This window comes from Oncorhynchus kisutch, linkage group LG29 (assembly GCF_002021735.2).
Source record: "Oncorhynchus kisutch isolate 150728-3 linkage group LG29, Okis_V2, whole genome shotgun sequence".
Classification (NCBI taxonomy): Eukaryota; Metazoa; Chordata; class Actinopteri; order Salmoniformes; family Salmonidae; genus Oncorhynchus; species Oncorhynchus kisutch.
In genome coordinates this window covers 3746696-3774397 of record NC_034202.2, presented here as the reverse complement: position 1 = coordinate 3774397, position 27702 = coordinate 3746696, and the positions used below count along the sequence as shown (strand labels likewise).

Genomic DNA, 27702 nt, shown 5'->3' with positions numbered 1-27702 from the left:
GCCTGAGTCATATTGACAAGCAGCATGTTTAGCGCATTGAGGCATACAGTATATCTGCTTGGTATCTAGGCTAGTTGTCCATGGAAAGTATAGTTTTATAGGCCTGAGTCATATTGACAAGCAGCATGTTTAGCGCATTGAGGCATACAGTATATCTGCTTGGTATCTAGGCTAGTTGTCCATGGAAAGTATAGTTTTATAGGCCTGAGTCATATTGACAAGCAGCATGTTTAGCGCATTGAGGCATACAGTATATCTGCTTGGTATCTAGGCTAGTTGTCCATGGAAAGTATAGTTTTATAGGCCTGAGTCATATTGACAAGCAGCATGTTTAGCGCATTGAGGCATACAGTATATCTGCTTGGTATCTAGGCTAGTTGTCCATGGAAAGTATAGTTTTATAGGCCTGAGTCATATTGACAAGCAGCATGTTTAGCGCATTGAGGCATACAGTATATCTGCTTGGTATCTAGGCTAGTTGTCCATGGAAAGTATAGTTTTATAGGCCTGAGTCATATTGACAAGCAGCATGTTTAGCGCATTGAGGCATACAGTATATCTGCTTGGTATCTAGGCTAGTTGTCCATGGAAAGTATAGTTTTATAGGCCTGAGTCATATTGACAAGCAGCATGTTTAGCGCATTGAGGCATACAGTATATCTGCTTGGTATCTAGGCTAGTTGTCCATGGAAAGTATAGTTTTATAGGCCTGAGTCATATTGACAAGCAGCATGTTTAGCGCATTGAGGCATACAGTATATCTGCTTGGTATCTAGGCTAGTTGTCCATGGAAAGTATAGTTTTATAGGCCTGAGTCATATTGACAAGCAGCATGTTTAGCGCATTGAGGCATACAGTATATCTGCTTGGTATCTAGGCTAGTTGTCCATGGAAAGTATAGTTTTATAGGCCTGAGTCATATTGACAAGCAGCATGTTTAGCGCATTGAGGCATACAGTATATCTGCTTGGTATCTAGGCTAGTTGTCCATGGAAAGTATAGTTTTATAGGCCTGAGTCATATTGACAAGCAGCATGTTTAGCGCATTGAGGCATACAGTATATCTGCTTGGTATCTAGGCTAGTTGTCCATGGAAAGTATAGTTTTATAGGCCTGAGTCATATTGACAAGCAGCATGTTTAGCGCATTGAGGCATACAGTATATCTGCTTGGTATCTAGGCTAGTTGTCCATGGAAAGTATAGTTTTATAGGCCTGAGTCATATTGACAAGCAGCATGTTTAGCGCATTGAGGCATACAGTATATCTGCTTGGTATCTAGGCTAGTTGTCCATGGAAAGTATAGTTTTATAGGCCTGAGTCATATTGACAAGCAGCATGTTTAGCGCATTGAGGCATACAGTATATCTGCTTGGTATCTAGGCTAGTTGTCCATGGAAAGTATAGTTTTATAGGCCTGAGTCATATTGACAAGCAGCATGTTTAGCGCATTGAGGCATACAGTATATCTGCTTGGTATCTAGGCTAGTTGTCCATGGAAAGTATAGTTTTATAGGCCTGAGTCATATTGACAAGCAGCATGTTTAGCGCATTGAGGCATACAGTATATCTGCTTGGTATCTAGGCTAGTTGTCCATGGAAAGTATAGTTTTATAGGCCTGAGTCATATTGACAAGCAGCATGTTTAGCGCATTGAGGCATACAGTATATCTGCTTGGTATCTAGGCTAGTTGTCCATGGAAAGTATAGTTTTATAGGCCTGAGTCATATTGACAAGCAGCATGTTTAGCGCATTGAGGCATACAGTATATCTGCTTGGTATCTAGGCTAGTTGTCCATGGAAAGTATAGTTTTATAGGCCTGAGTCATATTGACAAGCAGCATGTTTAGCGCATTGAGGCATACAGTATATCTGCTTGGTATCTAGGCTAGTTGTCCATGGAAAGTATTTGATGAAGATGAAAGACAGTGAGAATACATTTTCATCATTGTTGCTTATCAGGAATATGATGTGCCGAGGACCATGGCAATAGAGGTGTGGTTATAAGGCCATGCGGGTAATGACTGTTGAATGTCTATTTTTTTACTTCTAGAAGCGTCAATATCGATGTTACAACATTTATATAAGCATTTCTGTACGTGTTTTCTGCCATGAATAAAGATGTATAACGATACACCCCTAGGAAACGTTTGTAAGAGGTCAGGTCAGGTCAGGTCAGGTCAGGTCAGGTCTGGTCTGGTCTGGTCATGGAATGCCCAAAAATATGTTTTTGTTTTTTGTAGCTCAGTTTTATAGCTTGGCACAAATAATCCTTTGCATGAATCAGACATAATTATGCAATCCCATACCCCTGGTGGCCATGGGGTGCTCAGTAGCACCACCAACAGTTGACTTTCTCCCAAACTTTGATGATTTTTTAATCAAGAATAAATAGGAATATTTCCAATTTTGCAACTTAACACGTAAGGGAAATGCACTGATCTTCCCAAAAGATGCCATGGGTCAGAATTGGGTCAGAATTGGGTCAGCATAATAAAATACAATAATCACTTCAATCATTCTGTGTCCATACTTTTGATTAAGTGTGAGTGCCTGTATATTCTAGGCAACATGGGAGAGCAGATGGGAGAGTCAGTTCTTATACTCAGCCCTCACAAAAACTACTTTAGTGAGAGTAAAGAAGTAACTGGTCAAAGTACCATGTACTAGTTAAGCATTTGTACATCTCATACATACATAACAAGGAATTGTTGACTTAAAAGCCCATAACTAATGTACTGATGTAGCGCCATCAGGATGCAAATGATTACTTGAAGACCAATAAATCATTCTCCCCGTCAAAGGTTCTGTAAAAAGCAAAGGGATGGGGCTGGAGAAACGGAACCATAGTTCCAGTGGTGTCAATCTAGTGTGTGGTGCTTTTCAATTAAGACCTAGACAACCAGGTGTGGGGAGTTCCTTAGTAATTAGTGACCTGAAGTCATCAATAATGTACAAGGGAGGAGCAAAAACCCACAGACACTCGGCTCACCCGTGGAATGAGACACATGCTAGGCTGTATGTTCACATTGACTTTGTTTACAAACATCGGAGTAGAAAAAGGTTATATTTGGGGTTCTGATGGGGTACGGTAGTTGAACTATGTTTGAGGCATTTATACATTATATTCTTCAAGAATCCAAAAGTGGATGTAGCAACTGCATATTTTCTATTTAAAAGGGGTGCATCGGACCTGGTCATGTGACCGGGCAAAAGCAGTAACAGACCAGCGCCCTTCTCAGATATGTGCCACATGATCACATCGTCAACAAGGAAGAAACATAAACGTTTATTTTCCATAAAATGTTCAAACTATTTTTCCTTAGGAAGGCAGATAAAGCACATATTTTTCACCCAGTGCAAACTGCGTCCACCCAAACGAACACCTTCAGGCTGTGATAGATTCCTAGTCATCAGAGCTGTAGTGAATGCTCTCCTCTTCCAGGAGGTAATCTAGTAAGTTATTTTCTAGAAGGGAGGTGTCTTGGCCCATAGCTTTACTGTATATCAGTTGGACAGAGTCCTGGTGTCTTCTGAGGCTGTTGACTCTCCTCTGAAGCATGGAGAAGAGACCTCTGCTCCCAGCTTCTGACGGATTCAATTGACAGCCTAACACCAACAATCATAATGTGTAGTGTAAATAAACTCAGCAAAAATAGAAATGTCCCTTTTTCAGGACCCTGTCTTTCAAAGATAATTCGTAAAAATCTAAATAACTTCACAGATCTTCATTGTAAAGGGTTTAAACACTGTTTCCCATGCTTGTTCAATTAACCATAAACAATGAATGAACATGCACCGGTGGAACGGTCATTAACACTAACAGCTTACAGGCAATTAAGGTCACAGTTATGAAAACTTAGAACACTAAAGAGGCCTTTCTATTGACTCTGAAAAACACACAAAAAAAGGGTCCCTGCTCATCTGCGTGAACGTGCCTTAGGCATGCTGCAAGGAGGCATGAGGACTGCAGATGTGGCCAGGGCAATAAATTGCAATGTCCGTACTGTGAGACGCCTACGACAGTGCTACAGGGAGACAGGATGGACAGCTGATTGTCCTCGCAGTGGCAGACCACGTGTAACAACACCTGCGCAGGATCGGACAGGTACAAGATGGCAACAACAACTGCCGAGTTACACCAAGAACACACAATCCCTCCATCAGTGTTCAGACTGCCCGCAATAGGCTGAGAGAGGCTGGACTAAGGGCTTGTAGGCATGTTGTAAGGCAGGTCCTCACCAGACATCACCGGCGTCACTTGAGTGGGTTGAGTCACTGATGTGATCTTCCTGTCCCCCCCCCCCCTTGGGTTGTACCGTGGCGGAGATCTTTGTGGGCTATACTCGACCTTGTCTCAGGATGGTAAGTTGGTGGTTGAAGATATCCCTCTAGTGGTGTGGGGGCTGTGCTTTGGCAAAGTGGGTGGGGTTATATCCTTCCTGTTTGGCCCTGTCCGGGGGTGTCATCGGATGGGGCCACAGTGTCTCCTGACCACTCCTGTCTCAGCCTCCAGTATTTATGCTGCAGTAGTTTATGTGTCTGGGGGCTAGGGTCAGTTTTTAAAATCTGGACTACTTCTCCTGTCCTATCCAGTGTCCTGTGTGAATTTAAGTATGCTCTCTCTAATTCTCTCTTTCTTTCTCTCAGAGGACCTGAGCCTTAAGACCATGCCTCAGGACTACCTGACACAATGACTCCTTGCTGTCCCCAGTCCACCTGGCCGTGCTGCTGCTCCAGTTTCAACTGTTCTGCCTGTGATTATTATTATTTTACCATGCTGGTCATTTATGAACATTTGAACATCTTGGCCATGTTATAATCTCCACCCGGCAGAGCCAGAAGAGGACTGGCCACCCCACATAGCCTGGTTCCTCTCTAGGTTTCTTCCTAGGTTTTTGCCTTTCTAGGGAGTTTGTCCTAGCCACTGTGCTTCTACACCTGCATTGCTTGCTGTTTGGGGTTTTAGGCTGGGTTTCTGTACAGCACTTTGAGATATCAGCAGATGTATGAAGGGCTATATAAATACATTTGATTTGATTTATGGGCACAAACCCACCGTCGCTAGACCAGACAGGACTGGCAAAAAGTGCTCTTCACTGACGAGTTGCTGTTTTGTCTCACCAGGGGTGATGGTCGGATTTACGTTTATTGTCGGAGGAATGAGCATTACACCGAGGCCTGTACTCTGGGGCGGGATCGATTTGGAGGTGGAGGGTCCATCATGGTCTGCGGCATTGTGTCACAGCATCATCGGACTGAGCTTGTTGTCATTGCAGGCAATCTCAACACTGTGTGTTACAGGGAAGACATCCTCCTCCCTCACGTGGTACCCTTCCTGCAGGCTCATCTTGACATGACCCTCCAGCATGACAATGCCACCAGCCATACTGCTCATTCTGTGCGTGATTTCCTGCAAGACAGGAATGTCAGTGTTCTGCCATGGCCAGCAAAAAGCCCAGATCTCAATCCCATTGAGCACGTCTGGGACCTGTTGAATCGGAGGATGAGCGCTAGCGCTATTCCCCCCAGAAAGGTCCGGGAACTTACAGGTGCCTTGGTGGAAGTGTGGGGTAACATCTCACAGCAAGAACGGGCAAATCTGGTGGAGTCCATGAGGAGGAGATGCACTGCAGTACTTAATGCAGCTGGTGGCCACACCAGATACGGACTATTACTTTTGACCACCCCTTTGTTCAGGGACACATTATTCCATTTCTGTTACTCACATGTCTGTGGAACTTGTTCAGTTTATGTCTCAGTTGTTGAATCTTGTTATGTTCATACACATATTTACACATGTTAAGTAAACGCTGAGTGAAGTATTCCTTAAATGCAATATCAAAACAGAAACATAGTTATTGTGACTCACAAACATATTACTTACTTTGTCAATGCAGCTCCCAAGGCCATACATGAAGGTCTGTGGAAAGGATCTCATCTGCAGATGGTATTGCTGAATCTGGTGAGGGAAAAAGGGAACTGCACACTGCTTTTGATAGATTCACTGATCTTTAATAAGCTTACGCATCGGCCTCACTGACAATAGCTCTGACGAAGGCCGCGAGGCCGATATGTAAGCTCATTCAAGATCAGTGATACTATCAAGAGCAGTGTGCAGTTCCCTTTTTTCCCTCATTTGTCCAACTGTTGCCATGCACCTGCAAAGAAGATTGCTCAGATGTGCGAGTGCCTTTTGAATTTTGAATTGCTGAATCTGGTACAAGGGTGTTGTACTCCTCTATGGCAGCTGTTCATTTGGCCTTTTCTTCGAATATCTTTCTGCGCAGAGGGTGTCGTTTCTTGCATCCATCTGTCATGAAAACAAAGGGAGAACGGAATTATTTGATAAATTGAATGGCTTTTAAATTAAAGAGAACTTCAGTATGTGCAATTCAATATTCATTAAATGTAACAAACCTGTCTGACGGTAGAAGTTCTGTTTCCTTTGTTTGATGCTAAGAAACAGGACTTCAATTGTTCTCTGTACTACCATCCGTGTTCTCAGCTGTTTCCTCTGAAATACAATACATCTATAAATTAACACTATATCTCCAATGGTGAGTAGTTGCACTCACTTCCCGGAGGAACATGTGAAGGTTTCTGTAACAAATTATTTGTTACAGTGGGGAGAATCTAAAACAAAAATCCAGAAAATCACATTGTATGATTTTTAAGTAATGAATTTGCATTTTATTGCATGACACAAGTATTTGATACATCAGAAAAGCAGAACTTAATATTTGGTATAAAAACCTTTGTTTGTAATTACAAGGATCAGTTCTTGACCAGGTTTGCACACACTACAGCAGGGATTTTGGCCCACTCCTCCATACAGACCTTCTCCAGATCCTTCAGGTTTCGGGGCTGTCGCTGAGCAATACGGACTTTCAGCTCCCTCCAAAGATTTTCTATTGGGTTCAGGTCTGGAGACTGGCTAGGCCACTCCAGGACATTGAGACGCTTCTTACAGGGCCACTCCTTAGTTGCCCTGGCTGTGAGTTTTGGATCGTTGGAAGATGGATCATGTTGGAAGACTCAGTCACGACCCATCTTCAATGCTCTTACTGAGGGAAGGATGTTGTTGTTGGCCAAGATCTCGCGATACATGGTCCCATCCATCCTCCCCTCAATACGGTGCAGTCGTCCTGTCCCCTTTGCAGAAAATCATCCCCAAAGAATGATGTTTCCACCTCCATGCTTCACGGTTAGGATGGTGTTCTTGGGGTTGTACTCATCCTTCTTCTTCCTCCAAACACGGTGAGTGGAGTTTAGACCAAAAATATATATTTTTGTCTCATCAGAACACATGACCTTCACCCATTCCTCCTCTGGATCATCCAGAGGGTCATTGGCAAACTTCAGACGGGCCTGGACATGCGCTGGCTTGAGCAGGGGGACCTTGCGTGCGCTGCAGGATTTTAATCCATGACGGCATAGTGTGTTACTAATGGTTTTCTTTGAGACTGTGGTCCCAGCTCTCTTCAGGTCATTGTCCAGGTCCTGCCGTGTAGTTCTGGGCTGATCCCTCACCTTCCTCATGATCATTGATTCCCCACATGGTGAGATCTTGCATGGAGCCCCAGAGGGTGATTGACCGTCATCTTGAACTTCTTCCATTTTCTAATAATTGCACCAACAGTTGTTGCCTTCTCACCAAGCTGCTTGCCTATTGTCCTGTAGCCCATCCCAGCCTTGTGCAGGTCTACAATTTTATCCCTGATGTCCTTTCACCCTCTCTTGTCTTGGCGATTGTGGAGAGGTTGGAGTCTGTTTGATTGAATGTGTGGACAGGTGTCTTTTATACAGGTAACGAGTTCAAACAGGTGCAGTTAATACAGGCAATGTCACACCCTGACCATAGTTTGCTTTGTATGTTTCTATGTTTTGGTTGGTCAGGGTGTGAGCTGGGTGGGCATTCTATGTTACATGTCTAGTTTGTCTAGTTCTATGTTTGGCCTGATATGGTTCTCAATCAGAGGCAGGTGTTTGTCATTGTCTCTGATTGGGAACCACATATATTTTGCCTGTTTGGTGTTGGTTTTTGGTGGGTGATTGTCCTTGTAACTGTCTAGTGTTAGTTTGCACCAGTTTAGGCTGTTTCGGTTTTCACATTACGTTTATTGTTTTTGGATTGATTCATGTTTACTTAGTTTTTATTAAACATGAATCTCAATAGCCACGCCGCATTTTGGTCCGACTCTCTTTGCCATACAGAAAACCGTGACAGGCAATGAGTGGAGAACAGGTGGGCTTCTTAAAGAAAAACTAACAGGTCTGTGAGAGCCGGAATTCTTACTGTTGGTAGGTGATCAAATACTTATGTCATGCAATAAAATGCAAATGATTTACTTATAAATGTGATACGATGTGATTTTCTGGATTTTTGTTTTAGATTCCGTCTCTCACAGTTGAAGTGTACCGTGTACCTATGATAAAAATTACAGACCTCTACATGCTTTGTAAGTAGGAAACACTGCTGATTTTGCAGGTTATCAAATACTTGTTCTCCCCACTGTATGTAGGGGGTGAGTGAGCCCCAACCTGGAGGACCAGGGAATACACCCTCTAAGGGTTAGCTCTCAGGGTCATTGGAGTATGCAAGCCTCTCCACCACATCAAAGTGACAGTCCAGGAGAGTTACATTTAGGATTTTTAAAATTTATTTGTATTAATTGACCTGTATTAGCCCATTGCTGAACTTCCGTTGTACAGAGTCTCATTGCCTACACCCAAATCACTACTCCTGGATTTTTTTTCCTGAGAATTATGTCAAAAACAAAACAGAGTAATTAATAACTTAAAAATAAATTAAATGCATAGATATAATACTTCTAAAATAAATGTATTGATCCACAAAATACACCTTCAGGTATCTTCTGGAAAATACGCTGTGCAGGTTCTTCTTTCTGTTCCCCCCCACGGCCTGGATGGTTAACATGTCTGTTTCCCCCCACGGCCTGGATGGTTAACATGTCTGTTCTTCCTTCTGTTCTCCCCCACGGCCTGGATGGTTAACATGTCTGTTCTTCTTCCTTCTGTTCCCCCCCCACGGCCTGGATGGTTTACATGTCTGTTCCCCCCCACGGCCTGGATGGTTTACATGCCTGTTCCCCCCCACGGCCTGGATGGTTTACATGCCTGTTCCCCCCCACGGCCTGGATGGTTTACATGCCTGTTCCCCCCCACGGCCTGGATGGTTTACATGTCTGTTCCCCCCCACGGCCTGGATGGTTTACATGTCTGTTCCCCCCCACGGCCTGGATGGTTAACATGTCTGTTCACGGCCTGGATGGTTAACATGTCTGTACCCCCCCCACGGCCTGGATGGTTAACATGTCTGTACCCCCCCACGGCCTGGATGGTTAACATGTCTGTACCCCCCCACGGCCTGGATGGTTAGCATGTCTGTTCTTGCTAGAAAAGCCAAATAGAATTTCTTATTCCAGATAGGTACGAACATAGCTGAATAGAACAACTTTAAACAAATTGTTCACCTCCTTTGGACATTTGCTTGGAACAGACTGCAGCCCTCGACAAGAAGCTGTTCCCTTGTTCCACTTCCTCCCCCAGAGTTGTGCCAGCTCCTTTCTGATTCCGTCCTCCGCACTTAATCTTAGTTTAAATTTTTTTTTAAATTGACTTAATGTTGCTATAACGTGAATAACAAACATCTAAATGGGAAGCCGTGTAAAGAACTGAAGCTGGAAATTCTCTTTGAACATTTTGATAAAGAAACACTGACCTCGCATTTCAAACGATGTGCCTTCGCATGACGGAAAGCATTGGCCTCATGTCTAGAAGAGTGGCGAGCTCTGGATAATGAAGGGAAACTTTGGTCAGGTGTGGCCAACATTTGCAGATCATATCCGTACACATGAATTGTATGTTCCTGCTGCCAGACAATTCCTTCTGCAAGAACAGTTGGTACGCAAAGATCTCTCCACGCATCATGTTGAGGCTCCTCGGAAGTGTTCTGTGGTGGCAGATGGCAACTTTGAGTCCCTCTTCATCAAGTTTGTCATTTGTTTTCCTTGACGACTCTTTAGCTGCTGTCCACTGGGATGATCCACATACCCCTTTTCCGTGGAGGGGGTGTTGACGTGACAGTGGTTAGGTTTCTAAAACCTAGCTGAGGGTGCTGAGCTACAATGGAGATCAGAAGTTGGAGATCGACTGTCAAAAAGAAGCACTTGTAAAGTGTGTTGCATTTCTGAACGGATGGAATTGTGTAATGACCCTGGACCATGAAATGATCTGTTTTTATTGGACTAGTGTATAACAAGTCTGCCTTTGAGTCAGATGGCCCGAGGTCAGTCCTATTCTTAATTACATCTTCAAATGGGGGGACTAGACATATGAAGTGCTTTTATTTCTAAACGGTAAATCAGATAAGTCTGAAAATACCCCGAAATAAAAGGTGACATTCTGTACTGTAACCTCATATCAAACATTTGATCTCAAACCCGAAATTCTGGAGAATAGAGACACATTTAAAAATGTTGCATCACTGTCAAAATAAAGATGTAGTGCAGTATAATTCAGCAACATCAAGATGACCCCAATTTTGATAGTGAAACAATTTAAACATACCTATTGCTTCATCAATGCCGACAACTGGAGTGGATTCCAATCCACTGGTCCTTGTCTCTAAAATAAGATATGCAAAAAGGGATTAGACTTAATGGGGCATTCAGAAGTTGATGAAGCCATTTTTTTGGACATATATTAATGATATGAACTCATTGATTCTTCAAGATTATAACTTATTAATTTCTCATGAGTTTAATTCAACGGTCGTGCACCATCAGAACCCAAAATATAAGCCTGTTTTACCCAAATTATAAGCCTGTTTTACCCAAATTATAAGCCTGTTTTACCCAAATTATAAGCCTGTTTTACCCAAATTATAAGCCTGTTTTACCCAAATTATAAGCCTGTTTTAGTCAAATGTTTGCAAATAAAGTAAATGTAAAAACCAGAACACACTGTATAGCCCAAAAACATGGTTAAAACGATTTTAATAACATTGATGGTAAGTTATTGCATCCAAAGCTGTCTATAAATTGGCCAGGTCGCAGTTGCAAATGAGAACTTGTTCTCAACTAGCCTACCTGGTTAAATAAAGGTGAAATACAAAACATTTAAAAAGTGGTTACATTTTCCCCAACCCCATCACTCAGCTTTAAACCAAAACAGCGGAGGGGAGTGTGCTTTGTCATTTTTTCAACTACCGATTAGGGCTTTAATAAAAATACAATAAATGAATTATAAGGCCACTGAATAACAAGGAATTGTATAGAATAATCTATTCAATCGCTCATCAATACCATATTCTTCTTCCTCAGTGACTGGCCAACAATTTTGCACTGGTCTGGCTCTTGGTGTACTGGCTCTTGGTGTACTGGCTCTTGGTGTACTGGCTCTTGGTGTACTGGCTCTTGGTGTACTGGCTCTTGGTGTACTGGCTCTTGGTGTACTGGCTCTTGGTGTACTGGCTCTTGGTGTACTGGCTCTTGGTGTACTGGCTCTTGGAGCTGAAAAAAAAAAAGATTTGCTGGAGTTCTGACTCTCCTTTCGGTAAATATGTATTTTCATCAGAGAAAGACAACAGTTAGAGAGTTAGGGAAAAGTGGGATCAGACCCCATGTAATATATTATGTGCTGTGGGTAGATGGTACTAGACCGGCCTATGGAACGGCAACAAACCTTTGATATGCTATGATACAGTATGTTTGAAAGGAAAAAGTCACACCAGGGACGAATAAAATGAAACACCTAGACAGGATGAAACTTACCAAGAGAAGTGGATGTAGTTGCCTTCCTGGTTGGAGGAACAATCTATTCTCTCTCATCCCTTTGTCCCTGGAGGCTTGATTGTCTGTTTCTTATTATTTTCCTAAAATGTGCATTTCAATTATCATGGCTGGCCCACTAATAAAAGTCTCCCACAAGCATGGCTTGCTTGTGCACATACGGAGCACGAGCAAGACTTTTATTTTCACATATGGTGAAGTGATTTTTCAGCTGAGGAAAGGCACCTGCAGTAGACTCAGGTTCTGGTTCACTCACACAGCTAACATGTGTAGAGGTTCACAAGGATGCTAACAAGTGCACCCTTGTGCCTCATGCTCAATGGGCAATATCATTGATGCCTGTGATCAGGTCATATCACGGAGTCCACGTTTGAATTGACATTTGTGCCATGTGGGCTCTACTTTGACAAACAAAATGCAATGATAAATCATAAATCTGTGGTGCTGGGAGTATTTGTGGCCATATGGGAGCTATGGGGGTTACATTACATTAAATCCAAAAGCTTTCTAGCTATTACGCATTGACGGTAATTTAAATAAATGTTATACGGGGGGAAAAAGTGGTATTGATGGACAAAGGCTGCTATTGTATTTTCAGTTACATTCTGGTCAACAAAAATGGTTTACACATTTGTTTTTTGTAATAAATATAAATACATGAAACTACAACCGAATAAAATACCATTAGCCATCATGCATTGCTTAATATTCATTCTATTTTGAAAAGGATGTTCAGAAAAATCAAAAACAGTACATATAGGCATACAACCACAATGTTTAAATAGGGATTAAATAAAGACAAAATATCTATATATTCATAATGTAACAAAAATAATATTAAATAGTCGCGTCAATGGTTATATAGGCTATCGCGTCAATGGTTATATAGGCTATCGCGTCAATGGTTATATAGGCTATCGCGTCAATGGTTATATAGGCTATCGCGTCAATGGTTATATAGGCTATCGCGTCAATGGTTATATAGGCTATCGCGTCAATGGTTATATAGGCTATCGCGTCAATGGTTATATAGGCTATCGCGTCAATGGTTATATAGGCTATCGCGTCAATGGTTATATAGGCTATCGCGTCAATGGTTATATAGGCTATCGCGTCAATGGTTATATAGGCTATCGCGTCAATGGTTATATAGGCTATCGCGTCAATGGTTATATAGGCTATCGCGTCAATGGTTATATAGGCTATCGCGTCAATGGTTATATAGGCTATCGCGTCAATGGTTATATAGGCTATCGCGTCAATGGTTATATAGGCTATCGCGTCAATGGTTATATAGGCTATCGCGTCAATGGTTATATAGGCTATCGCGTCAATGGTTATATAGGCTATCGCGTCAATGGTTATATAGGCTATCGCGTCAATGGTTATATAGGCTATCGCGTCAATGGTTATATAGGCTATCGCGTCAATGGTTATATAGGCTATCGCGTCAATGGTTATATAGGCTATCGCGTCAATGGTTATATAGGCTATCGCGTCAATGGTTATATAGGCTATCGCGTCAATGGTTATATAGGCTATCGCGTCAATGGTTATATAGGCTATCGCGTCAATGGTTATATAGGCTATCGCGTCAATGGTTATATAGGCTATCGCGTCAATGGTTATATAGGCTATCGCGTCAATGGTTATATAGGCTATCGCGTCAATGGTTATATAGGCTATCGCGTCAATGGTTATATAGGCTATCGCGTCAATGGTTATATAGGCTATCGCGTCAATGGTTATATAGGCTATCGCGTCAATGGTTATATAGGCTATCGCGTCAATGGTTATATAGGCTATCGCGTCAATGGTTATATAGGCTATCGCGTCAATGGTTATATAGGCTATCGCGTCAATGGTTATATAGGCTATCGCGTCAATGGTTATATAGGCTATCGCGTCAATGGTTATATAGGCTATCGCGTCAATGGTTATATAGGCTATCGCGTCAATGGTTATATAGGCTATCGCGTCAATGGTTATATAGGCTATCGCGTCAATGGTTATATAGGCTATCGCGTCAATGGTTATATAGGCTATCGCGTCAATGGTTATATAGGCTATCGCGTCAATGGTTATATAGGCTATCGCGTCAATGGTTATATAGGCTATCGCGTCAATGGTTATATAGGCTATCGCGTCAATGGTTATATAGGCTATCGCGTCAATGGTTATATAGGCTATCGCGTCAATGGTTATATAGGCTATCGCGTCAATGGTTATATAGGCTATCGCGTCAATGGTTATATAGGCTATCGCGTCAATGGTTATATAGGCTATCGCGTCAATGGTTATATAGGCTATCGCGTCAATGGTTATATAGGCTATCGCGTCAATGGTTATATAGGCTATCGCGTCAATGGTTATATAGGCTATCGCGTCAATGGTTATATAGGCTATCGCGTCAATGGTTATATAGGGCTATCGCGTCAATGGTTATATAGGCTATCGCGTCAATGGTTATATAGGCTATCGCGTCAATGGTTATATAGGCTATCGCGTCAATGGTTATATAGGCTATCGCGTCAATGGTTATATAGGCTATCGCGTCAATGGTTATATAGGCTATCGCGTCAATGGTTATATAGGCTATCGCGTCAATGGTTATATAGGCTATCGCGTCAATGGTTATTGCAAAGGCTTGTGTGTACTGGTTAAATTTGTCTTTTCGCACAAATTAAGTAGGAAAAAATGCACAAAAACGCACGAAATCCGCTGAAATACTTGATGTACATATATGCACAAATTGAATGTGAGGTTGGGCTGAAATAGCAGCACCACCACCTTTGCCTCTCCTATCAGCCCTAAACACATTGTAACCATCCATAGCAACATCAGAGTCCAGGGTTTTATCAGTTAACCAGGTCTCAGATACAATACAAATATCAGGGTCTGCCTGAGAGACCCAGATCTTGACATGATCAATTTGTCAAACCTTTTCTACATTTGAAATCATACAGAGTTTCAATACTTTGAGATTTCAGAACAACAGGATACTCAATGATTGGATTATACATATTAGGAAAAGAGAACAAAGTAGAAATAGCAATGACATTTCTCCGGTTAGCACCATTAGGCATGTCACCACTTTCAGATACAACATGTGGAACTCACAGTGACCAAAGAGAAAACCGACTGACATGTAATGCTAATATTGTCCTCATATACCATCTACTGTATCTTGCCTATGCCGCTCTGTACCATCACTCATTAATATATCTTTATGTACATATTCTTTATCCCCTTACACTTGTGTCTATAAGGTAGTAGTTTTGGAATTGTTAGCTAGATTACTTGTTGGTTATTACTGCATTGTCGGAATTAGAAGCACAAGCATTTCGCTACACTCGCATTAACATCTGCTAACCATATGTATGTGACAAATACATTTGATTTGATTTTTGATTTGAAATACATTTTGATGACCAACAACCTTTCCAATGTTTGATGACAACAGCCGGGAGCCATTTTCACCCAGGTGAGTTCCGTCTTCCACCAAGTAGCCAGGCCTATTCCAGAAGGAGTCAAAATTGTCGACGAAGAACATGTCCAAGTACTTGGTCAGATGCGTTAACCACTGGTGAAGAGACCAAAGACGGCTATAAAACACTCAGTCCCACAACGGTGAGGAGATGGAATTGGGCCCGAGACAATTAAATTGTCTCTTAGCTTTACAGAATACATATGCATAATATCATTAGACCCAATATGCAACACAATTCTTTTCAGAGCAGGAATCTGTTTCTTGATGGTGGGCATGACCTCTGATAAATCCAATACCCTAGCTCCAGGAAAACAAAGTGTACAGGTATTTCGGACTTCCACCGATCTAACCATGGAACTTCCCATAAAAATGGTTGATGGCTGCTGTCCATTTGGAGCCGGAGCCCTCATTAGGAATAGCAGAGCCCACCGTAAACCCTGGTGACGCAGAACCCACCTTAGTCCTCGGCGATGCCATCACAATATTGGCTGATACCGAAGGAACCTCTGACTCTCCATGAGAAGATGGGGCCGCCGTTGTGCCGAAAAGCTCCCCCATGCCAGATCCCCCCCCACCCTTCACGTGAACGCGCACGCACTCAATTCTTCATTGCTGTGACTTGCTTGCTAGTTGAAATTTCTGATCACGTTAGGCTGCGTTTCATTTTATTTTTGATGATGGTTTGATAGCGGGGAGTCACTAGTAATGTCTCACGTTTTTGGTTTGGCTGTTTGTTTCAGGTCTATTAATTATTCATATCGGTTGCCCATTCTGATGTGAAGTATTGGACTCTGATGTGTGCCACAGAGAGTATTTGACTCTAGCCACAAAATTAAGGAAATTAGAAGGGAGAGGGGCTATTTTCTTGCCTGCCGAAATTCTCCCTCCCTTCTATCTTGGGACTGCAAGGCCTGGCACACTTCTGGATAATTTTGGTAGCTCTTGTTGACCAGTAGTGTGTGCCACAGAAAGTATTTGACTCAAGCCAAAAAATTAAGGAAATTAGAAGGGGGGGAGGATTTCGACAAGGCCATTTTCTTGCCTGCCGACCCCCCCCCCCCCTTTCTATCTTGGGACTGCAAGGCCTATCATGCCTTCTGATATGTGCCACCAGAAGTATTAGACTCTAGTCACAAAAGGAAGTTGTTATTTCAGCAATAATAGTTATCAGAGCCCTCTACTGTTCTCTCTACCCATCCCTCAATCCCCCATCCCATTGTGCTTTTCCCTCTTATGGCTTTTCCTACATTTTTTAAAAACTTTTTCTGTTTTAGTTTTTAATAATGTAGGGACAGTAGCAATACTAAAATAATAACAATAATAAATACAAAAACTGTACTCTGGGCGAAAAATAAAGTTCAAATATATAAGTCAACATGAGTGCAGAGGAAAGGGGGCAAACTAGATCCCAACTATCTCGGCCAATATACGATTTGAGGTCTCGAAGGGAAAAGCGCTGACTTGGAAGATGACAAGGGGGTTGTCTTCCCTAAAATAAGCGTGTATCACCTGATGCCTCATATAGAGGAGACTCATCAGATCCCTAAAATCAGCAGCCTCCACAACCACCACACCAGCAGGTGCAGCCTCCACAACCACCACACCAGCAGGTGCAGCCTCCACAACCACCACACCAGCAGGTGCAGCCTCCACAACCACCACACCAGCAGGTGCAGCCTCCATAACCACCACACCAGCAGGTACAGCCTCCACAACCACCCCACCAGCAGGTACAGCCTCCAACACCACCACACCAGCAGGTACAGCCTCCACAACCACCACACCAGCAGGTACAACCACCACACCAGCAGGTACAACCACCACACCAGCAGGTACAGCCTCCACAACCACCACACCAGCAGGTACAGCCTCCACAACCACCACACCAGCAGGTACAGCCTCCACAACCACCACACCAGCAGGTACAGCCACCACACCAGAGGCCTCCACAGCCACCACACCAGAGGCCTCCACAGCCACCACACCAGCAGGTGCAGCCTCCACAACCACCACACCAGCAGGTACAGCCACCACACTAGCAGGTGCAGCCTCCACACCAGAGGCCTCCACCTCCACAGCCACCACACCAGCAGGTACAGCCTCCACAACTACCACACCAGCAGGTACTGCCTCCACAACTACCACACCAGCAGGTACTGCCTCCACAACCACCACACCAGCAGGTGCAGCCTCCACAACCACCACACCAGCAGGTGCAGCCTCTACAACTACCACACCAGCGGCCTCCACGGCCACCACACCAACGGCCTCCACCTACACAGCCACCACACCAGCAGCAGCAACTACTGATATAAACAAATGTATGTATGTAATCTTGTCAGGTGTATTATTGTTATTATAAACTGGTTACCAACATAATTACAACAGTAAACAAGTAATTTGTCATACCCGTGATATATTGTCTGATATAGCATGGCTTTCAGCCGATCAGCATCCAGGACCCAAACGGTCCTGTTTATAATATACATTAATATAAATTAATCAGTTTAGATCAGGGGTGGGCAAACTGTTTTTGCTCAAGGACCAAGTCGTGATTTTGAAATTCAAGTGTGAGCTGCACAATTTTTTTTAATGAATGATTTGTTTCATAAAATCAAACTGTGGCTCAGAGAAAGGTCAGTTATTTGAAAATATGTAGGTCCATTGTAGAAATTATATACTGTCTATCTAGTTTTAGACGTTAAAGTGTGGCCAGAGTGTGTATTATAAAAAAATAAATATATACAGGTATATATAACCCATTTATTTTTTTCCCCTCAAACATCCCACGTAACGATTGAATGGGCTCCGGCCCACGGGCCATAGTTTGCCCACCCCTGGTTTAGGTTGTCAATGGCTGTTTTTTTGTGTCACAGATACGAGTCCAACCTTGTCCGAATCAATGAGCCAATCCCTCAACTTCCTGGAAGGCAGAGCCTGTGGAGGAGGAGCCAGGAGTCATGGATGACACAAATGCAGAGAACCTCTACATCATTGTTAATTGCCCTCATGAACCCCCCTCATATCAATCACATGTATTTATATAGCCCTTTTTATCAGCCGATGTCACAAAGTGCTGTACAGAAACCCCAAACAGCAAGCAATGCAGACATAGAAACACGGTGGCTAGGAAAAACTCCCTAGAATGGCCAGAACCTAGGAAAAAACCTAGAGAGGAACCAGGCTCTGAGGGGTAGCCAGTCCTCTTCTGGCTGTGCCGGGTGGAGATTATAACAGTGCATGACCAAGAGTTTCAAACGTTCATAGATGACCAGCAGGGTCAGATAACAATAATCACAATGATTGTAGAGGGTGCAACAGGTCAGCACCTCAGGAGTAAATTTCAGTTGGCTTTTCATAGCCGATCATTCAGAGTTAGAGACTGCACACATTTTTGTCTGTCATAGTTTAAGTGTACCTATGATGAAAATTACAGGCCTCTCTCATATTTTTAAGTGGGAGAACTTGCACAATTGGTGGCTGACTAAATACGTTTTTTCCCTCACTGTAGTTCTATGGATGGTTTTACATTGTAGTCATTTATGTCTGAGATTATATGAACATAACTGGGCATTCTAACATATCTGTATTTAGGTCTAGTGTGATTCAGGCAAAAATAGCTCAAGTTAGTGAACTAGCTGGCTAACATTAGCAGACCTTCGGCTAGCTCTAGCTAATGTTATAATGGTATATCAATTTACTTCTGTTGAAATGGGAAACAAAGACTACAAAACATTTCCATACACACAACAGCTGTTACATACTGCTACCTGACAGATAGCCATGGGCTAGCTAGAGCTGAACTGGCTGTGGTAGTTACTAGCTAGCTAACTAGCTGCTAGTAGTTCATTCACCTAAGTCGGGATGAAACATTGGATAACGTAACACATCAGTTACACTACTAGCTCAGCACTGCAAGTATTTCTTTTCTTCTGTCAAACAGCAGTTACCTTGCCAGCTAGATCAGTCAACTAAAGAGTAGCCAGTTTCTGCTCTGCTTGCTTGTACAACTCAGAGAAAAAGTGCAAGTACACTGACAGCAGCTCCCTCTATTAATCTCTCCCATACTGGTCCTATACACCAGCCTTTCAGAAGCTTTGCCTTCACACAGCCTGTCCGCACGTTCTGTTTTGTCCTTGCATTTCAGCCAGAAAGCAGCCTACCCGACAGCTCTGAGGCATCTGCATGGTCCTAAAGCACACTGGTGCCGCATTTTGTATCACAGTGCAATGATAAAATTGGGGGGGGGGCAAAAATGCCATTTCAGAATGTGGGAGGGGGGTCATTTTTTATTTTATTTAACTAGGCAAGTCAGTTAAGAACAAATTCTTATTTACAATGACGGCCTACCAAAAGGCCTCCTGCAGGGAGGGGGGCTGGCAAAAAATAAATATATATATATAGGACGAAACACACATCAGGACAAGGGGGACAACACTACATAAAGAGAGACCTAAGATGACAACATAGAAAGGTAGCAACACAACATGGTAGCAGCACAAAACATGGTACAAACATTATTCGGCACAGACAACAGCACAAAGGACAAGAAGGTAGAGACAATTCATCACGCACATCATGTCCCGCCTGTCCCCAGTGAAAGTTGCGAACCTGTGATTGGACAAGACTCGAGCAATAGCACTATGATCATTGGGCGGATTAGATTATGCTGAGCCTGGGGCCCTGGGCAAGGCCTGTCACATCATCCAGCGAAAGTGGGGTGGGAGGTGCACCCTTCCCAAATCGAACAATAATCTGCACCACTCTGTCATTTTGTCAACAAGGCAGCATGGTGCATCCTACAGAAACATACATCACTTTACCATGTAATAAATGTTTCCACATAATAACTTGTTTTCATTAACAAAAGCAACCCCTTTTGCATTGGAAACACAGAATCCTTGTAATTATGGCGCTTTCATGACAACAGGAAACTCATACAAAAAGGTTGAATTACGTCAGTCATTTTCAGATCAGAAAGTCGAGCTTTATAAAGTGCCCCGAGTTCCCGAATTCCGAGATGTATGACCAAAACGAATTTTCGTTTTTTCCGAGTTCCATTTTGTTGTGAACTAACAGAAGTCCGAGATTTCTGAGTTCCCAGTGGTTTTGAACACGGCGTTACTACACGTGCTTAATTACATCACATTTGTTTCGAACCGATTTTGCGGGCGGGATTAATCGAGCCCCCCTTTGGACGATAACTCCTCCTTTATATTCCAGTACAGGTTTGTTCGAGTATTGTGAATGGTTGAAAGGATTGTGTTTCGTATTGGTTAGACGGACTCTGGTATTACGTTTTGATTCGTTGATCCACATTGCCCGGTGTCCGGGTAAAATGGCGTCGGAAGAACACTGCTCGGTACCACCTCGATGGCGGTCGATATCGCTAACCCACGTAGAGTTCCCTGCTGGTAAGTGTATTGACTAATCATTATTATTATTTTACATTTGTCTGATAGATACTCGATGCTTTGGTAATCTGCAAGATATCGTGGGATGTTTTCCGATTGAATTGGCACGACCGACGTGACCTGCCAAATAGTGAAACAATAAAAAGCATATACACAGCTCTGCAGAGAACGTTGGTAACATTAAATGCCAAATAGTGGGACAGTTCCGCATGCGCAGTTGGAAAAATTGTCCACAATGCTAAGTTAACTAGTTCGAGTTTGCGTTGCTACATAAAATGTTGAACTTAAATGGTCATGAAACAGCGTATGCTCAGAATAAAATGTAGTTTAAAGTTTGTCGCGTATAATTTCCTACTTGACTTGTTACTGGCCCGGTATAGCCAACTAGGTTTTGTTGATCGCAAAGTAGCTAGTTAGCTGAGAGACACTACGGTAGTAAATTGGCTAGCAAGGTTACGCCTTCCAAGCCTAGAAAATGGCCAAACCATATGTAGGTTGTGTACCTTTTTTTATCACGCAAATTGATAATTTGTAATGTATACACACCTTGACGTTAGCTAGTAGACTCATATTAACCAACTAGCTAGCTGGCAAACTAACCCTGCATCCATTGTAATGGGATGTGGATGCCGATACAAAATTAATCTAATCATGCAATTAAACAAGCTACATTTATGGTGTTTGAATATTAACTTAACAATTATCTGTATAATATCCAGGCATTGAGAACTTCTGCTTGATGTATGCCCCTTCTCCTTCAATCATCACTGATTTGACAGTAAGTGTATTGGAAAGGTAAAGGCATGAGAACTCTGCCATAGCATACTAGACAGGTAGCCACTCCACAAGCTAAATACCCCCATGCCCTACTGTACATTCCCCTGAATTTGTATTTATTTGATTTAACAAGGCAAGTTTGTTAACAAATTCTTATTTACAGTGACTGCCCTAACCCGGACGATGCTGGGCCAATTGTGTGCCACCCTATGGGACTCTCAATCACGGCCGGTTGTGATAGAGCCTGGAATCGAACCAGGGTCTGTAGTGATGGCTCTAGCACTGGGATGCAGTGCCTTAGACCACTGAGCCACTTGGGAGCCCCTCCCGAGTGTTCAAATTGTCTTGCAAAGGGATTGTTTATATTATATATTTTTCCCCCAAAGGTGATCTGACGGGACAATTGTTGGCCTACACCAGCCTGCTACCCATAGTGATCCTTGTGGGCTTTGTCACCCTCATAGTGTTCAAGCGTGAACTGCACACGGTAAGTAATATAACCCAGATCCTTGCCCCATATGGGACCTCTATTACAGAAATCCATAAAAGAGGTCCCAAATGGGGCTACCCAAGTCCCTGCTGGACCACTAAATGAGGACAGGACACGTGTCACACTCACACATGACGCATGCTAAAACTCTACATACAGAAATGCTTGTACAAGGTCATATAGATTAGATTATCATTGGCCATTAATATTAAAGACTAGGGTATTATTGAAAGGTGCATTACTGTAAGCACGTTTCTAAAAGCTGTATCCATTCACAGTGTGGACTTAAGCAAATTATCACACCTAATCCTTTTCCCATTCCTCTTTCATAGATCTCCTTCTTCGGTGGGCTCGTACTGAACGAAGGGGTGAACTGGCTGCTGAAGCATATTTTAAGGGAGCCCCGCCCATGTGAAGGTGAGGAAAGCGACAAGCCACTTACTGCAATGACCCAGTACATACACCAATAAAAGTGTCTGTCTGTGCATCATATGTACAGTCGTGGCCAAAAGTTTTGAGAATAACACAAATATTAATTTCCACAAAGTTTGCTGCTTCCGTGTCTTTAGATATTTTTGTCAGATGTTACTATGGAATACTGAAGTATAATTACAAGCATTTCATAAGTGTCAAAGGCTTTTATTGACAATTACATGAAGTTGATGCAAAGAGTCAATATTTGCAGTGTTGCCACTTCTTTTTCAAGACCTCTGCAATCCGCCCTGTCATGCTGTCAATTAACTTCTGGGACACATCCTGACTGATGGCAGCCCATTCTTGCAAAGTCAATGCTTGGAGTTTGTCTGAATTTGTGGGTTTTTGTTTGTCTACCCGCCTCTTGAGGATTGACCACAAGTTCTCAATGGGATTAAGGTCTGGGGAGTTTCCTGGCCATGGACCCAAAATATCAATGTTTTCTTCCCAGAGCCAGTTATCACTTTTGCCTTATGGCAAGGTGCTCCATCATGCTGGAAAAGGCATTATTCGTCACCAAACTGTTCCTGGATGGTTGGGAGAAGTTGTTCTCGGAGGATGTGTTCTTTATTCATGGCTGTGTTCTTAGGCAAAATTGTGAGTGAGCCCACTCCTTTGGCTGAGAAGCAACCCCACACATGAATGTCTCAGGATGTTTTACTGTTGGCATGACACAGGACTGATGGTATCGTTCACCTTGTCTTCTCCGGACAAGCTTTTTTCCAGATGCCCCAAACAATCGGAAAGGGGATTCATCAGAGAAAACAACTTTACCCCATTCCACACAAGTCCAATCCCTGTACCTTTTGCAGAATATCAGTCTGTCCCTGATGTTTTTCCTGGACAGAAGTGGCTTCTTTGCTGCCCTTCTTGACACCAGGCCATCCTCCAAAAGTCTTCGCCTCACTGTGCCACCCTCCTTTTGAAGCTTCCAGTCTGTTATTCGAACTCAATCAGCATGACAGAGTGGTCTCTAGCTTTGTCCTCATCAACACTCACACCTGTGTTAACGAGAGAATCACTGACATGTCAGCTGGTCCTTTTGTGGCAGGGCTGAAATGCAGTGGAAATGTTTTTTGGGGATTCAGTTCATTTGCATGGCAAAGTGGGACTGATCACTCTTCATAACATTCTGGAGTATATGCAAATTACCATCATACAAACTGAGGCAGCAGACTTTGACGAATATTAATTTTCATTCTCAAAACTTTTGGCCACGACTGTACACTGTGAAAGGCTTACATACAAGCCCTTAACCAACAATGCAGTTTTAAGAAAAATACCTGGTAGATAAGAAACTTATTTAACAAATTAAAGAGCAGCTGTAAAATAACAATTGCGAGGCTGTATGCAGGGGGTACCGGTTAGTTGAGGTAATTGAGGTAGTTATTAAAGTGACTATGCATAGATAATAGCAACAGAGTAGCAGCAGTGGAAAAGAGGAAGGGGGGGGGCAATGCAAATAGTCTGGGTAGCCATTTGATTAGCCGTTCAGGAGTCTTATGGCTTGGGTGTAGAAGCTGCTGTTTAGAAGCCTCTTGGACCTAGACTTGGTGCTCCGGTAGCGGAGAGAACAGTCTATGACTAGGGTTGTTGGAGTCTGACGATTTTTAGGGCCTTCCTCTGACACTGCCTGGTATTAAGGTCCTGGATGGCAGGAAGCTTGTCCCCAGTGATGTACTGGGCCGTACGCGCTAACCTCTAGTGCCTAGCGGTTCGGAAGCCGAGCAGCTGCCATACCAGGCAGTGATGCAACCAGTCAGAATGTTCTCGATGGTGCAGATGTATAATTTTTTGAGGATCTGAGGACCCATGCCAAATCTTTTCAGTCTCCCAAGGGGGAATAGGTTTTGTCTTGCCCGGCCAGACACCGATTTTTTTGTATCTGTCAAACACAGATGAGACAATGGATTTTCTACGGGGCCTATATGTTGGACAGTGGAGGGGAATGGAAGTATCTCCAGTTTTGCCCGTCGTTTTTACATACGAAACTCGCCCGACTGTCCATCAAAAGTTCAATGAAACTTTTGACCAACAAAAATGGACATTGACGAAGGCCTTTGCTTTTCATCCGTTTTAATGTCATCCATGTCTGGCCACGGCCTAAAGCATCTATTCGTGATTAATTTCGTAGCATGTGGTTAACCCCATGTCTATTCTCTTCCCCAATATTTTTCCAGGAGCTCATGCAACCCTGACCACTGAGTATGGGATGCCCTCCAGTCATTCCCAGTTCATCTGGTTTTTTGTTGTTTACTTCTTTCTTTTTCTTTATTTAAGGTGAGTGACTTCTCTCCCAGTCTACATTTCTTAAAAAAATGGTCACGAAAATAATTATTTTTCATAGTCATTATTCATACGTGACATTTGATGTTGGCTGACGCACTTTGCCCATGTCTAGAATGCATCAAACGAACAACGCTCGCTGTGTGGAGCTGCTGTGGAGACATATACTGTCCATCACCTTGTTAGGTGTGGCCTTCTCCGTGTCATACAGCAGGTGAGGGCGGGAGGGATGACAATGGAGGAGACTTAGAATAAATACAAATATTGATTTGAATGTATTTTTAGAGCATGACACAGTTGCTCAATTTGGTCCCAACTCCTCAAATAGGTTTGTTGTTAATAACTGTCGTAATTAGCTCAACTCAAAAATGGTGCACATTTTATTAAAAAAATATGCTCAATGACTAAATAGTGTTTTTTTTTTTTTTTTCCTTTCTCAGGGTTTACCTGTTGTACCACACCTGGAGTCAGGTATTCTACGGGGGAGTGACCGGTAGCACCATCGGAGTAGTCTGGTTCTTCTTCACACAGGAGGTGCTGACACCGCTATTCCCCAAGATGGCAGCATGGTAAAGAATGGGGACACCTCTCGGGGGGGGGCACACAGGCTTAGAAGAAAGTGCCTGGCACAGATTTGGGCAGAATGCACTGTAGCTACAGATTCTCAGTGAATCTGATGTTTTTCATTTGATATGATGTATTTTTTTCCTTTTGTTTCTCAATGTTTAACTTGTCCCACCTCCCAAACCCTGACTGCTGACAGGCCGATATCAGAGTTTTTTCTGGTGAGGGACACAAGCCTGATCCCCAACATCCTGTGGTTTGAGTACACGGTGACCAGATCAGAGGCAAGGTGAGTTATATATTTTATTCACCATATTAGGTGGGAAAGCTGTGACTTCATATTGAGATGTTTTCATCCGTGTTTAGTAATAGTTTGAATGTCTGCTTATCCTCCAGAAACAGACAACGGAAGCTTGGAACAAAACTTCAGTGATTGTAGCAGTTCCTTGATGAAACTGAGTAAAGGACCACACACATATGCGCGCACACACACACACACTCATAAAAAAACACACTGGAGAATCATCTTCTGGACTGACCTGATTGCAAAAAGGGCCAACCCATTTACAGGTGTACCTAAAGAGAGTGCCAGGACACGGCCCGGAGCCTGCAGCCTGAGCAAGTCCGTCCACATGCCTCACTTTGTACAGCTTGCCCAAATGCTCCCCCGACGCATAAAAGACCGTGAAAGAGGGCATACTATTTAATGACAAATTAATATATACTTTAACTGTAAACTCACACACAGACAGGAACCATTTACTGTAAGAAAGAGATTTTCAGAAACCAACGGAGGGCTAACAAAACATTGTCTGGTGTTAATACACCATGACATTTGTCACACTTTTGTTTTGGGTTTGCTGGTGGGGGAAATATGAGATTGGTGGGGTAGTAAACCCTTGTTTTTTGGGGGGGTCTTATATTACAGAAAAGAGAACCATTTTTAAGACTCTGGTGTAATATATAAACATGTGTACTTTGTTAAAATTAAAGAGAAGTGTGTGGGCGGGTTAACACTATTTACATGAGAAAGGTGGGCGGGGTAACACTATTTACATGAGAAAGGTGGGCGGGGTAACACTATTTACATGAGAAAGGTGGGCGGGGTAACACTATTTACATGAGAAAGGTGGGCGGGGTAACACTATTTACATGAGAAAGGTGGGTGGGTTAACACTACATGAGAAAGGTGGGTGGGTTAACACTATTTACATGAGAAAGGTGGGTGGGTTAACACTACATGAGAAAGGTGGGTGGGTTAACACTATTTACATGAGAAAGGTGGGCGGGTTAACACTATTTACATGAGAACGGTGGGTGGGTTAACACTACATGAGAACGGTGGGTGGGTTAACACTTTACATGAGAACGGTGGGTGGGTTAACACTTTACATGAGAACGGTGGGTGGGTTAACACTTTACATGAGAACGGTGGGTGGGTTAACACTATTTACATGAGAAAGGTGGGCGGGTTAACTTTATTTACACGTGAAAGACCCCTGTTTCCCCCTCTGATACATCTTGTCAGCCCAATGTATTCGGTTCCAAAATGTACTTGCAGGCGTTTAAGCCCTCACATAGTGTACAAGCCAAGGCTAGTGTATCTTCTGTACAACTTGAGGTCTCGATGATGCAGAAGAAGAGAAACGAGCCAGAACACAAGGGGCTCTGTTCTTTTTCTATTCCTCTTCCACACAGGGAGCGAGGGAGTGTTTTCTCAACCCCTTTCTCATGTCTGACACCCCAGGAGCACAAACCTGGGACATGTATTTCTCCTTTCATTTGCGGTTCTAGAGAACATGAAACAGTGGATTAACACGTGTCCTTCCTAACTTTCTTTTTACCTGTCTTTTCAAAACATTCCATATCATCTGGTGAAAGAAACAAATGATATGACTGCTGAGGGGAAATGTTAATGGTGATTATTTTTTTTCTTCTATTAAACCTCAGGTCAATCTGTAGCATGTGTTAATGCTGCATTCCTCGGAAATGCAAGAGCTGATGTTTGAGGCTGTCTGGTGAAGGTTAAAAGCTGATTTGGAATTGTCATGTCATTAGCTCCATAAAGGGAAGTAGTTCTCTTAGATTATAATTTTGTGTAACCCATATCAGGCTGAATAAATAAATGAAGTGTTTATCTAAAATTGTATGCTTCTTCTCTTCCCCCCCGCCTCCAATTCTTCAGTGAATAATAGTAAATTAAAAGAGAGCTTATGTAAGAATCATTATGCAATCCATTTTGGATTATTTGGAACCTACCTGCACAGAGATCATACACAAGCATGTCACATAAGATGTTCAACTTATGTTAACATGACTATGTTCAGGAGATCTGCACCGTAAGATACCACATTATGGCTTTTAGACCAGGGGTTGTTTGCGGCCCAATCA

General features: G+C 42.9%; 1 protein-coding gene across 4 annotated transcripts; it reads left to right on the top strand.

Annotated features, from left to right (window-relative positions):
* The first annotated feature begins 20451 nt into the window (after positions 1 to 20451).
* LOC109874097 (dolichyldiphosphatase 1) lies at positions 20452 to 27448 on the top strand. 4 transcript variants are annotated; one of them, XR_004206181.1, is made up of 9 exons: positions 20452 to 20720; positions 21884 to 21984; positions 22320 to 22404; positions 24642 to 24741; positions 24863 to 24961; positions 25188 to 25316; positions 25511 to 25600; positions 25708 to 26344; positions 26377 to 27446. XR_004206181.1 is itself a non-coding variant. In XM_031809443.1 (9 exons), the coding sequence occupies exons 1-8, from the start codon at positions 20645 to 20647 to the stop codon at positions 25742 to 25744; spliced, it is 717 nt and encodes a 238-aa protein (XP_031665303.1). In that variant the 5' UTR covers positions 20452 to 20644; the 3' UTR covers positions 25745 to 25770; positions 27262 to 27448. The 4 variants fall into 4 exon arrangements, 2 of the variants coding, with proteins under 2 accessions (XP_031665303.1, XP_031665302.1); XM_031809443.1 differs by having other exon boundaries at positions 25708 to 25770; positions 27262 to 27448; XR_004206182.1 differs by adding an exon at positions 21440 to 21498 and having other exon boundaries at positions 20627 to 20720; positions 25708 to 27446.
* The last annotated feature ends 254 nt before the right edge of the window (positions 27449 to 27702 follow it).